General features: G+C 46.8%; 1 protein-coding gene across 1 annotated transcript in view; it reads left to right on the forward strand.

Annotated features, from left to right (window-relative positions):
• BTG3 (BTG anti-proliferation factor 3) overlaps window positions 1–13,611 on the forward strand; it is a 28,205-nt gene extending 14,594 nt beyond the window's left edge. Inside the window, exons 4-5 of the mRNA XM_083171887.1 lie at window positions 8,926–9,130; window positions 12,926–13,611. Of these exons, the coding sequence (XP_083028013.1) occupies window positions 8,926–9,130; window positions 12,926–13,129 (409 nt within the window). The 3' untranslated portion in view covers window positions 13,130–13,611. The remainder of the gene's footprint in view (window positions 1–8,925; window positions 9,131–12,925) is intronic.
• Window positions 13,612–14,705: the final 1,094 nt, after the last annotated feature.

A 14,705-nucleotide genomic window follows, 5' to 3' on the forward strand; every position in this document is an offset into this window, starting at 1 on the left:
TACTATACCTGACGATAGTGACTTGCTAAAGATATAATGTAGGGGGGTAGCTAGTTCATCCCTTAATTCCATTAATACCCTCGGATGAATACCATCTGGCCCTGGTGACTTATTTGTTTTGAGTTTGCTTAGCCTCAGTATAACATGTCCTGGCAGATTTCTGTGTGCTGAGAGAGGCTGTCTGGTCTCTCAGCACAGCGCTCTGACCTCCTTATAGAAAGGTCTCCTGGGCCCTGGGGGAGTCCTTAGCCTTCTCCCTGCTTAGGGGAGGGGGATCATGGGCGACGGACCCCCGCATTGGCGGCCACCATCTTGGAAAGGGTTTACAGGCTGAACTCCATTATGGTGATGAAGCCTGTTACAGGAGTCCAGCGCAAATGGGCACTTCCAAGTGATCCTAATCTGAGGGGAGCCAGAAGAAACACTTGGTAAGGAGCGGCTTGCAGGGGGATGGCGCCAAACAGCTTCCCTCCCCGCTGAAGTAGGGAATTGGTCTCTTCCTTCACACTGTGCAGAGCTGAAAGGGAGATTTCTATCTGCAGACCGGAGTGACCGTTTCTTCTGAAGCAGCGTTTTCCCCGGTGATCGCTGAGGGTCCATTACAGCAGCACAGACCATTAAGTACACTGTATATTATTCTGTACGAACGCCTGACATTTTGCACTGTGTGTGTGTTATCATACAGAAAGGTGCAGTGCTGCTGTTGTTGTTGGGGAGGGAGCGTCTGCCTTGTTAATTGACTGCAAAGTAAAATTAACTGCTGAAAAGATGGACCATGGGGTTTTGTGCCCTGCATGTGAATCTGTGCCCAGTGGGGTACAAACACGAGTCTGAACCTGCGTGGGCATGTGCGCAGAAATGACCCTGTGCATACGCCCACCATCGGAGCCACTGCTATTCGTGCGACGGACCAGAATAAGGCCCTGTAGACTCCGCTCCCAGCAATCATGTACAGATGACATGAACCCCATCACTCTGCACCTGGAAGTGTAACCTCTGACGTATGTCTTCTGCATAGGAGAGCATTAGACTGAAAGCGAAGGGGGCCTTATGATCAGTTTTGTTGTTGTTGTTGGGGGGCTGGGCGGTGGCGGCGGCGGTCACAACCTAGTTGCCCCAGAGTCCCCTCAAGCCTTAACCCTGCCCTGTCTATAGACCTACATAAACCCTCAAGGTTCTGCAATTTCTTGTGGCTGCTCTTGTACTACCTGGATGACAAACTCACAGACTGACATAGCCGCTCCAGTCCCACCAACTAACTTCTATACAGACACGTCTACAACGGCTGGGGATGTTCTCTTCTTTCATAGGCAATTGCCCTTGAGCAAGATGTTGGTATCTGTTCCTTCCTGTTGACTTCTCTGGATTCTGTCATCAGACTTGCAAAGGTCATTAGGGATTCCACAGCTTATGGTACGATCCATATGGAAGGAGAGTGGCTTGTCTCTCATCAAACCAAAATGGTTTGGACTCCGCAACCGGTTCCTTCATCCAAATTTGCTGAGATGCCGGTAGTGTCTGACAATGTGATTGTGTGGATCCAGGCTGGGAATCTAAAATTATTTTTGTTCATCCCTGAAATTAATGATGATGATAATTTGATCATATTCAGGCCATCCAGACCTCTGCATAGGCAAAACCATGTGCAGGTGGGGCATATGTAATGTGCAGAGAATAGATTTGGGGGAGTTATATGTTTCTGTGCAGGGTAAATACTAGCTGCTTTATTCTTATTCTACAATTTAGATACACACGGGGCGATTTCAGACCCCTTTTCTAAGCGATCAGACTAGATCACTGAAAAAAGGAACACGGAAAGCTCTGTGTGTGCCCTGCAACGATGTCGATGTACGGTCCCGCACATCGGTATCACCGGCTGGGTAAGCCATTGCTTGCACTGGCTTTCCCCAGATCGTGGGGCTTTGCCTATTCTAAAAATAGGCAAAGCCCCGCTCAGAACACAGCATCGCAATGTGCTGAGTGGGTGTCCCGCTGTGTGCTGAGCATTGGTGCTGCAGCACGTCGCTCAGCCAGAAATGCTGGGTCGCCCCCACGCTACTTCTGCCTCACCTGCAGAGCAGCATGGTTTTGTCCATTAGAGTAATGTTTTGCTTCGTGGTCCAGTCTGAATGAGGTCCAGTCTGAATGAGGCCTTGTCACGGATCTTGCATACAGCAAGAGAATGGACGGTTATACAAGTCACCAGGGGTGTTTCTCTGACAGGTCGCCATTGTGTTAGGTTTAGAATGGAATTGTTTTAAACTCTATGAACAATTTGTTTTATTTGCGGAGCTCCCCCCGGTTCTGGAACAGGGTCTTCTAGATCAAAATTTGGATGTGGCAGTAAAATAGCAAGAACTCCTAAATGGCAGTTTTAATTCTAATAATAAAAGCTTTATGCTGACGTGTTTTTAAAAGTCCTTAAATATAAGCATTATTATCACTATACGGCCTGATTATCTATAAGTATCTCCCATATTACTGAATTGTATTCATGTGAACAAATGCGACTATCATCGGAGGGGAGGATTCTACAACAATATTATCGTCATGTGTCAACTTTGTTTCAGTTTGTTGTTACCTTTTATCCATGGATAAGGCGGTACTTGTGTATTATCTGGGCACCCGCGAAATCGGCCGCAAATCGCATGCAAAAATCAGATGCGATTTTGGACGATTTTCGGCCGATTTTTCGCGTTTTCTGGCCGATTTGCATGCTGTTCCATCATTGCACACCCCCGATTTCCATCGTAGTGCATCGCATCGCATGCAATATAGCGGCATGCCATGCATGTGATGCAATTCGATTTTTAATTGTACAAGCTCCCTGATGGGTGCTTACAATGTTAAATGCACCCCCATTGTCAACGCCACCCCCACTATCAACGCCAACCCGAAGCGGAGCGAGCCCGCGAGGGGCGGCAGTACGCGTCCTCCGACCTTTTCATACCCCCACTATCCACGTCGGCGCGGAGTTGATTTTAGATAGCATGGCGAGCCACGAGCTCGAAGCGTGGCGAGCGGACGCAGAATACATGTAAAGTAATCCGCGTCCCCTCGCGGGGCTCCGTGGCTCGCTGCGCTCGCCACACTATCTAAAATCGACTCCACGCCGACGTGGATAGTGGGGGTATGAAAAGGTCGGAGGACACGTACCGCCGCCCCTCGCGGGCTCGCTGCGCTCGCCACGCTTCGGGTTGGCGTTGATAGTGGAGGTGTCGTTGGCAATGGGGGTGCATTTAACATTGCAAATCGCACCGCATGCCACTTGCTGGCATACAATGCTATGCGATATTTAATTGTACAATAAGGGGCATTTTCCCGAAAAGCGCATCGCATACCATCGCATAGTACCTGGGAGTGTGCAAGGATGGAATAGCATGAAAATCGGCCGTTAAATCGCATAGCAGATCGAAACGGTCAAAAATCGGATGCGATATAGTTTACGATTTACATTAAATCGGGCGCCCTGATAATACACAAGCACCGATAAGGCAGAGGGTCATTCACATGACCCAAATTGCATGTGAATGACAGCAGGTCCAATGTTATGCGCATTGCACCGGAGTCTACAAGTCACACCGGATGCAGAAGTAGTCTGTGGGATTGCATCCTAGCCCAACAGGCTTGGCTGTGATCGCATACAATCCTGCCACCTGCGAATAGGCTCTCCAGGGTCTATCCTATTACCCCCGATGCCAGTGTCTTTATCCCTCGATGCCGGCACTTATCGGCAGGGCTATTTTTCAGTAGGCTCCAGCAGGAACTGAGGCCCTTATTCTAGTTCACTCTTTCTGACAAAATATTTCTTAGAAGGACAAAATCATGTGCACTGCAGGTGAGGCAGGTGTTACTTGTGCAGAGATAATTAGATTTGGGTGGGGTTTTTAACCTGCCTCACCTGCAGTGCACATGGTTTTTTTCCATCTAAGAAATATTTTGTCAGAGTGAACTAGAATGAGGGCCTCAGTTCCTGCTGGAGCCTACTGAAAAATAGCCCTGCTTATCGGGTATTATGCATTTTGTGCCTCAGGCTTGCAAAGCATAATCCCTGATAAGCAGCCTCTGGACCTGCGGTAACTCCATGGTATTGGGAACTTATCCGGGATCCCATGTAATTTTTTTTTTTTTTTCCACAGGTTAATTTTCGGCCAGTCAAAAACAGCCTGTAGTTGAATAATGCCATAATGACCATCGGTCATAAATCGCATTATCAGGCCACTTTTATCAGTCAAAAATGCATCGGGGCTAATTGGCTGACATTCACTGGTACTGTATGTCAGAGATAATAGTTAAGGTTTCCATAGCCATTTATGTACACAAGAAGACTTCTTCAGGTGTCCGTACACGGAGCGATGAGCTCCGTACTTTTTATACTAGATACTTTGTACTGCTCAGACTTTCTGTGCTGTGCACATCGCATCGCACCTGAACATCGCTCCGTGTATGGACCCCTTTAGGGGGGTTTAATTGCTGGCAGATTGTTTGCCCAGCCAAATTTTTGTGGCGCTCCTTGCACTTTTCAACAACCCATAGAGTAGCGAGCACTTTTGTGCACATGGGCTGGGCAACTTTAGAGGGATGGTTGCCGTGGTGGCATTTAAATGCCGTGCCAGCGGCACTTCCCATCCTTCACTGGCAAGTGAATACCCCCCGATAGGCTGTTTTATAGTTCAGTACAGATGTTTAAACTTCTTTATTTTCTTAGTGAAAGTTTGCTCAATAAACCAATGGCATCAACCGGTAAAATAGGGTTAATATTATTAAAGACCGATGCCCAAGGGCCACCAGACACCTTATGGACATTATCATGGTCTACATCAGTGGTTCCCAGGCCATGGCCTCAAGGACCGCTAACAGTTCACCTGCCAGTAACTTGATGAGGACTATGTTTGGGAGTCACTGGTCTCCATTGGGAATGTCGGCACATCCTGCCTCACCAGTTTCCTTCATTGTGGAAGATAACAAGGCTCTTGGCTTGGCATTTTATTATGTTATTATTTGGGTAAGGGACAGCGCTTCCCCTCTGTCCCTTTTATTAAAGTACCTTCCTGGTGCTCCAGGTGCCCTTCCACACTGCTTGTGTTTCTCCTGCTTTGCTTAGGTCAGTCATGGGCAACCTGCGGCTCTCCAAGTGTTGTAAAACTACAAGTCCCAGCATGCCTTGCCACAGTTTTGCTATTTGGGAATGCTAAAACTGGTAATGCACGCTGGGATGTGTAGTTTCACAACAGCTGGAGAGCCGCAAGTTACCCATGCATGTCCTACACAGAAGGATTGCCTCCACTCCAGTGACAGAACACGGAATGGCAGATGGGAGGGTGCAACATTGTGCGTTGTGTGGTGCCACTAGACTCATTAGTATGGGTAGCTGGACAGGTGACCACGCCATTGGGTGTTACCGGGTGACCACGCCATACCGAAGGGGAGGTCAGAGTAAGTTCCCCACCAGGAATGCAGGCTGGTGGGTGGCCAGACGAACCTTTTATCAACCATTGCAAGGAACTGCTGCAGGGATGCGTACAGCCCCGGCTTCTTCCATCAGCTGTGGTCCTCCAGGTGCGGGCACTCTCCAGCCCAATGCTGAGCGGATGGACGGCATCTCCGGTGCTGCGGGATGTACTCGCCTGAGACAGCACTGCACGTTATGGTTTGAGGCCTCAAAGCCTCTTTATTCCTGCTGGATAACGTTCTCAAAGTGAAAGCACAAGGTAACTGAGCCATACTAACCTATTTATATATTGGTACAAATATACGTCATCAGGAGTCACTCTGGCCCTTATTCTGATCGGTGCGGCCGGATCCGAATATGCGGCCAGCACCGTGCGTCCTAAATCCCGCCTTCCATACGGATCGCCAACTCCGTCCGTACGCGGTAAGAAGCTGTCCGAACGGACCGCACGTGTATTTCTCATGAATACACCTCCTCCATCTCAGGGTACCTCCCCCATCATTCGATGGTCGCAGACCATCGAATGCAGGACCGAGTGGCCAGGCAGCTCCCGCAACCTCAGACCACACGGGCATTTCTCTGTGCAAAAGCTGGGATCTGGGCTGGCAGCTGACATCCGGCAATGTCATATGTCCGCCCCCTACACGTGCGTCACGGCCGCATTACCATACGTACGCCCAGCGTTTTCATGGGAACGCCCATGAAACGCGGGGCGTACGCATATGGTAATGAGCCAAAACATCCCTTCACACCCCTCTCCACCCCCTGTTCGTAGTGTACACATTTCATGCGGAATGTGGCCGTGCGTCCCGCTCGCACATGCGCAGACACGCCTCTGCACATGCGCAGACACAAAACATCGGCGGCACGAACGCACGCGGATATTACCGCACCAACCAGAATAAGGGCCTCTGTCTCACATATAACAAAGACATTCTGTGGGACCCATGCTCTCCATACTCCGATGATTCTTTATCTGCTCGCCGCGTCATTCCAAAAGAGAGATGAGGTACTTATGAGTTATCTGGGCGCCCGATTTTTTGATTGTATGCCTTAAGTTAAGGCATACAATCAGATGCGATGCGATATCGCATCGCATCGCATGCGACCATCGGATGCGATGACCCGATTTTTCCATAGGAATCAATGTTAAAATGGACGGAGTCCATTTTAACATGGAATTCAATGGGAAAAAGGGGTCCTTTTCATACCCCTACTATCCAAGTGGGCATGGAGTTGGATATAAACCTGTGGCGAGCGTAGCGAGCCACCGAGCCCGAAGCGTGGCGAGCGGACGGTATTCTATGTCCCCTCGCGGGGCTCGCTACGCTCGCCACGCTTCGGGCTCGGTGGCTCGCTACGCTCGCCACAGGTTTATATCCAACTCCATGCCCACTTGGATAGTAGGGGTATGAAAAGGACCCCTTTTTCCCATTGAATTCCATGTTAAAATGGACTCAGTCCATTTTAACATTGATTCCTATGGAAAAATCGGGTCATCGCATCGCATCCGATGGTCGCATGCGATGCGATGTGCCCGACCCGATTTAGAAATCGGGCGCCCAGATAACTCACAAGTACCAGAGATTCTCTTGAGCGCTGGAGATTACACATTTGAGCCAACTAATAGGCAACATTATATTAAATTCAATTGCTGAGTGCGGACATTATATGCATGAACACCAGAGTTACAATCTTGACCAAACTGTGGTTTTAAAGTGATTTTATTATTACAGGTCGGATCTCCCTTATCCGTGTATTCCAAAATCTGAAATATTTCGAAAACCGATGTTGTTCAGAATAATTTGTGTTTTTACCCCCCGCCCCTTGTTTTCATACTTACCTCGTCCCCCAATTTCCACGACGGCCTCCGGGATCCTCTTCAGCGGCATCTCCGGTCCCAGGGGTGCCTTGCGTGCCGGTGACATCACTGGCTCGCTCGCACAATGCACCCCTGGGAACCGGAGATGCCGCTGAAGAGGATCTTGAAGGACATCGGGGCACTACCAGGGGACCAAAAAAAAATCCCTTATCCAAAATGCTCGTGATCCTGAGGATTTTGGATAAGGGATACTCAACCTGTACATCATATTTCCTTTTTGGTAAAGTTGTGTATATGGATATATTTTTTCTTTTTGTGTCTAACATTTTTTTATTGTTTATTTATGCTTAATTTATTTATCCTGAATCGCTCTCTTTAATTTTTATGTCTGGTCTACTTACTGCATGTCCCAGATAGAGGGGGCTTTCAGAATAAATCTAGTACTCTGTTGGTGTTATCCCTCCCCTTCAGCTAGGTCTATGTCCACTGTTTGCCGATGAAGAAAAAGGAATTTTGTTAGCAGATATAGGGGCGGATTTATCAATGAGAGATATTCTTGTTATTACAAATGATAAATGGTGCTCCTGTCTGTCAGCTCCTGTCATGTGTTTGAAAAATGACAGCAGCACCATTAATCATTCGTATCGAGTGGTAACAGGAATATCACTCATTGATAAATCTGCCACATAGTATTTTTCACACACTGTGTTGTCAATAATTATTATCGAGTCTGATTTATTATCGCTATTTCTGGCCATGGTATTCATCTTGGATGTGTTGGCTGCTACCTGTGTGTAACCTTGCGCTCTCCTGTGGGAAAGTGGTGATTTTGTAGGTTGTGGTGGATTCTATGGTTTCCTTCACGTGCTCTGTGTAACAAGGGTGTCATCTTCTTGGGTTTATACTGAAGTAATTGGCAAGCCATAATTGCTGAGAAGCTTTTTCAGTGTGTCTTGCTAGAACCGAACAATCATTTATTGGTGTGACCAGTGATCCCAGGTCAGGAATGTACCACAGAGGAACAGCCGGCCCATTTCATATTGTACACATAACTATGTATTTTTTCACGCAGTCTTTTCTCTTTGACCAACTTCAGTGTCCAAAATATAACAATAACTCTAGAAATGTATTTAATAATGTTCACTGTAATAACGGCAATGTAAACAAGTGACCAGCAGGTGGCGCTGCTCTCTGAGAAATAAAAATAAGCTGGTCTCTAGTATTACATGATTTTGTTGTGATGCTGTTTATATAGAATTCTACATATTTTTTTTTTAAGTAAAGGTCTAAGTCAGGGATGGGGAACCTTCAGCCCTCCAGCTGTTGTTGAACTACACATCCCAGCATGCCCTGCTACAGTTTTGCTATTTGGCCATACTAAAACCATTTTACCGTACACTAAATGTTTTGTACGTCCTCATACAGGGCCAGATGCACTAAGCTTCAAAAGTGATAAAATGGAGAGTGATAAACAGCCAGCCAATCAGCTCCTACCTGCCATGTCACAGGCTGTGTTTGAAAAATGTCAGGCAGGAGCTGTTTGGCTGGCTGTTTATCACTCTTCATTTTATCACTTTTGAAGCTTCGTGCATCTGGCCCAATGTATCTTGGTATATATTAGTAAATCCATGTATGATAATATTTTATTTAGGTATGGGGAGAAGAACCCCTCGTTCGTGGTGGCGAGCTTTGAAAGCCTGGATGACAAGAGCGAGACCCCCCAGAAAGTGACCTCTGCATCGGAGAAAGTGACGTCTGATTATCATTCCGGCTCCTCCTCCTCCGATGATGAAGTGTATGTAAATCAGAAGACTCCGCCCACTCCAGTGATGCAAAACTCATTTGACGCTTACCAGGTATATATGTTTCACGTGTGTACGTTTACCAATGTCTCCTGCATAGTGACAGACACCATACCTCTGAGGGGTATCTAGAATCTTAGGCGGTAGTGCAATCAAATGGAATGAAAGGGCCATGCAGGTGATCTATTGTCCGATGTACGGGACCGCGCATCGGACATGAGGGCACATCACACTGACCAAATTTGGGCCAATCTCAGCCCGTTCTGTTGGGAACCAGAGAAATTGGCTCAAATCAAGTTAGTGTATGGTGTTCTAAAGACCGCATGGAACTGCGCTAAGCTACTTGTGTATCTGATGTTGCGGAAATGTTCTCGCCGCCCTCTTTCTCACCATGACTTTTGACATAATATTAGAAGGTACTTGTTTCCTAGCACGGCCACACCGATTTCCATCGGGGTGGTCGTGTCGGAAAAATCGCGTCGGTCGCATCGCATGCGATGCGACCGACCCGATTTTTTTAATTGAATCAAATGTGAATAGGGTCCCTGGGACCCGATTTTACATTCGATTCAATGTAATATATTCCCTAGACCCCCAAATTGAACACCGTGAACCCCACCCCACGATTGACGCCAACCCGAAGCGTGGCGAGCGGTGGCGGTGCGTGTCCTCCGACCTTTTCATTCCCCTACTATCCACGTCGGCGTGGAGTTGAGAATATAAAGTGTGGCGAGCCACCGAGCCCAAAGCGTGGCGAGCGGACGCATAGAACTTCACAGGTATACGCGTGCGCTCGCCACGCTTCGGGTCGCTGCGCTCGCCACTCTTTATATTCTCAAATCCACGCCGACATGGATAGTAGGGGAATGAAAAGGCCGGAGGACGCGCACCGCCGCCGCTCGCCACGCTTCGGGTTCACGTCAATTGTGGGGTGATGATGGGGCCATATATAATGTGAAATGGGTCATTTCACATTTTTTCCTATGTGAGATGGACTTAAGCAAGTCCATCTCATCTTGTGCCGTTATAATGGCACAAGACCGACGCGATGCTCCCGATTTCAATGTTAAAAATTATTTTAACATTGAAGCCTATGGCAAAATCGGGGGCATCGCGTCGGTCGCGTCGGGGCCAATGTTAATGGTCCCGACCGACGCGATGCCCCCGATTTTTCCTTTGCAGGCAAAATGGACCTGATTTCAAAGGAAATCGGGTCCATCGTGTGCATCGTGTACCTTAACGTAAAGGTACACGATGGCGGCGATTGTGGCCGTGCTAGGAAACAAGTACCTATTAGAATTATAAATGTAGTAATATTAGATGTAGGTTTTAAGAAAACAGAACAATTAGTTAAGACAAGTGATTAATGCTATTCTACTGACCAGGGTGTGAAGAGAACCCCTTTCCTTTGGGAATTGGGTTGAAACTGAAGCTGTCTTGACTCCTGGGCACAGGACCGGCTGCTTACTGAGACATAAGCTGCACTGGAGTTCCTTGTGCTGGTCCCCGTGTATGTGACATCTGTCACACATGCGACTGAGCATAAAGATGTGCTCAAAACACTCCGCAGCAGCTGAGGTCACTGATCCGGTCCGGCATTCCATTCCAACTTTCACCTAATCCAGCTACACAGTGGTAAGGGAGAGGTGAGCTAGAGGAGAAGTGGCCCATGACAACCAATCAGCACTGAAGTAACCTCTATCATTTGCATAATATAAAATGATACAGAGCAGCTGATTGGTTGTCATGGGCCACTTCTCTTCTGGGTCACTTTCTCCTCCCTTATCACTGCTTCATACATTTACCCCTCTGCTATTTACGTGTATGGGGAAATAGAAGATTTTAACCAGAATAATAAATAAAATAAAAAACTCACAGTATACAATCCTAAAGTCGGCATTCAATATTGTGTCATTCACAATGTCGACAGCAGAAGTTTTGCCTTGATGATCATGTTGACATCATTATTGTTGACATTGCAAATGTGGATATTTTCATGGGTATTATCATTAGGTATAGCTTAAAAACAGTCACTTCAGTATGGCAAATGTCGGCATTGCAACCATGCCGACATAATGAATGCCAGCAGAATTTACCATAACTCTGTAGGCCAGGCTCGGCCAACCTGTGGCTCTCTAGCTGTGGTGGAACTACAAATTCCAGCATGCCCTGCCACTGCTTTGCTAAAAATATTGCACGGCATGCTGGGATATGTAGCCTCACAAGATCTAGAGGCTTTTGTTTTTTGCATATGAATCTTGTCCAGCTCACTATCTGCAAAGCAGCACACGTTTGTTCTGTACTCATGTAGCTTTCTCTGTATACACCGCTGTAATCTCTCTGGCACCTGGCTGCTCCGCTAATCGGCTTTCTGTATACTAATATATTCTGTTACTTAAAATGTGTTGTGAATTCTATTCAGATTCAAATGGGTCTTTCCATTCCATTTAAAGTCGGGATTCTGTATTCTGTGATAGATGTCCCTGCAATCAAAGAAACCGTTATAAGGGGTCCTGCCTAGTACAGTATGGGCAATTCACTGATCCCCCTAGTAACACTGTGGGGTACTTGTTTCCTAGCACGGCGCCCGTCGTACTTGATTGCATACCTTAAGTTAAGGTATGTGATCAATGCGATGGACACGATTTTCTTTTAATTACCGGGTTTTATTGCCGGCAATAAGAAAATCGCGTTGATCGTGTCCATCGCATGCCAATATAATGTCATGGGATGCGATCAACGCGATTTTACATAGGGAACAATGGGAAATGGGCCAATGTGCCCAATTTCTCATTGTATATGCCCCCTATTGGTTTTGAAGTATGTGAAATGCCCCCCCCCCCCCCCCCCCCATTGTTAACGCAGTGAGCCCCGCGAGGGGACGCGTATACCTGTGAAGTTATGCATGTCCCCGCTGCGCTCGCCTGCGCAAGTAAAAATGTTTTTTTTGGGGGCTTTTTACATTGCAATCAATGTAAAATTGGGTCTCAGGGACCATTTTACATTGATTGCAATGTAAAAATCGCGTCGATTGCGTCCATCGCATGCGATTTGGTTGCATGCGATCGATGCATTGATCGTGGCCGCAAAAATCGCAATCAAAATCGCGGGCGTTGTGCTAGGAAACAAGTACCCACTGTGGGAATAGAAGATCTTTCACAGCAGATCACGGAAAATATCTGCATGTTGATCTACCGTATTACAGATGAGTGATGGTGCATCTGTCATTATTGGTGCTGCTTACTTTAAGATAGCATGCGGATATGCAGGGTGGTGTAGGCGCGGTCAGTAGTGCTGATCGGTCTGACACCTGCGGCTATCGGTATCCGTAGCTGCAGGTGTCGTTTCCCATACACCGCAGCAGTGACGGCTCTTCCCCTAGCCGTGGCGTCTACGGGCTTGCGAGACTCTTGAGGTTTTCCTCATTCCCAGTGAGCAGGGCGGAGGAGAGAGGCAGCACTTGTCTGATGCCCTGTGGGGGTCTGGCAGCTATCGCCACATAAACATCATAACATAAACATCCATTTGCAGGCCGTTCGGAAACACCTTCATCATTCGATGGTCGCTGACCATCGAATGATGTGGAAGGCACACGCACATCTAAGGTTACTCTGAGGAAACCTTAGATGTGGGTAGGCATTCAGAAAGAAGTGGGTGGGCAGCTAAAATCTGGTGGTGTCAGCTGTCACCGGGCGATTTCCATGGGAACGCACACCGTTTTCATGGGAACGCCCATGAAACTCGTTTCACCAAGGCCTTAGCAGAGCTTCGTCATACTTATTGACCACAAAATAACAAACATCTCCTGACCGGTTTTAGAACTCCTGTTTCTTGTTTCCCAACCTTTAGGGGACAGAATTTGTGTTGCCGCCACCTCCCAAGAGAAAGCAAGGTTCTCATTACCACTATCAGCCACGTTTCCTGTCGGGATACCAAGAAGACAGGAACAAAGTGTATGGTCAGGTGCCATGGATGCCACCGGTCCTGCAGCATGAGCAGCACCACTGGACAAGTGTACATATGCTGAGCGCGGGCCACCAGTGCTTAGTCTGAGGAACACGTTCCTACTAAGCCGCCAAATTGTATGCACGTCCTTTTCTATTAGGTTTTTACTTCCCTAAAACCTTCTTGCACCTTTTTGTACGTGTATATGTACTACGAGAAACACTTTTTGTTTTTTTGGTTATAGTTAAGTGCCTAAGTATTTTTTAATATTTATACTGTATGTTGTGACTTGCACATAATACTGTTTAATCAGTTGCCGTTCTGGAAGTTTATATACCAAATCTATTTATCTACAGACTTTGATATTTTATGTATTAGACTAATAAATGACATATTTTATTGTACTAAAAAAAATAATAATAATGTATTACAGCATCGGAGCTTTGTAATGATCTTCGATGCTGAACCTTGTCTGTATTTGCATTGGTTGTACTTGATTTAGCACTTTCTAGATAACGTGACGCGTGGTTCTCCTACGTGGGCACACTGTCAGTCCTTTGTTCTGTTACTGGAAGTAAAGAGACAAACTCTCATGCATCACTGTGTGGTTTATTTCTCTACTAGCGTTTGCCCGGGAATAACCTTGGGTGTTTTTTAATTTCCAAAATTGCTATATAATTTCATGGTAAGCCGCGCCAAAGACCCAAGATTGTAATTTGTTAAAGCCTCCGCCATAATGTTAGAATGTGTTTGCATTGATGCTTAATGACAGCAATGACATCAGGTGTGGTGTTTGAGACCCACCGCTCCTGACTTGATAGCTTGTGTGTGTTGATGAATTACACATCCACTCCTGAGATTTAGCACCTACGATGCATTTATTTTTTATGCGTTTGTGTGTTTTGTACTTTTTTTGTGTATGTGTTGTAGTGTATATGGGTGTGTTGTACTGTGTGTGTGGTGTGTTATATGTGTGTATCTGTCATGTGTAAGTGTGTGAGGTGTGCTACGCGTGTGTGTATTGATCTGTGCAATGTTTAAGTGGGTGTGTGTTGTACTGTGAGTGGTGTGTTGAGTGTGTATTTGTCCAATGTGTAAGTGTATGACGTGTGCTGTGTGTATCTGTGCAATGTGTAAGTGTGTGTTGTACTGTTTTTGGGTATATGTGGGAGTGTGTTGTACTGTGTGTTGTGTGTGTGTGTGTGTGTGTGTGTGTGTGATGGTCTGTCTGTCCAATGCGTAAGTGTGTGAGGTGTTCTGTGTGTATCTGTACAATGTGTAAGTGTGTGTTGTAGTGAACGTGGGAGTGTGTTGTACTGCGAGTGGTGTGTTATGTGTGTGTCTGTCCAATGTGTAAGTGTGTGAGGTGTGCTACGTGTATATCCATGTGACAGATGGCCTACAGCTGGTAAAGTACTAACCGTGTTAGTGGCATCAATAAATATAAAGAATGACACCACCCAGAGCGATAGAAAGAGGTTGGTAGAGAACGGTGACGATTTACCTAGATGGATTGGTCGCCAAAGTTTCTGATCGGTTTAATGGGTTCGTCTAAGCTCACCTTCCACTTACCAGGCTGATGACCCAAACAGACCCATAACTGGTCAGAGAGCAGGCATGTGCCAGGAACAGCCACCAGGGGTCCAGAGCGATCACCACGTACATGGCATGTTCTCACATAACT

This window comes from Crinia signifera, chromosome 2 (genome assembly GCF_055691185.1).
Source record: "Crinia signifera chromosome 2, ASM5569118v1, whole genome shotgun sequence".
NCBI lineage: Eukaryota > Metazoa > Chordata > Amphibia > Anura > Myobatrachidae > Crinia > Crinia signifera.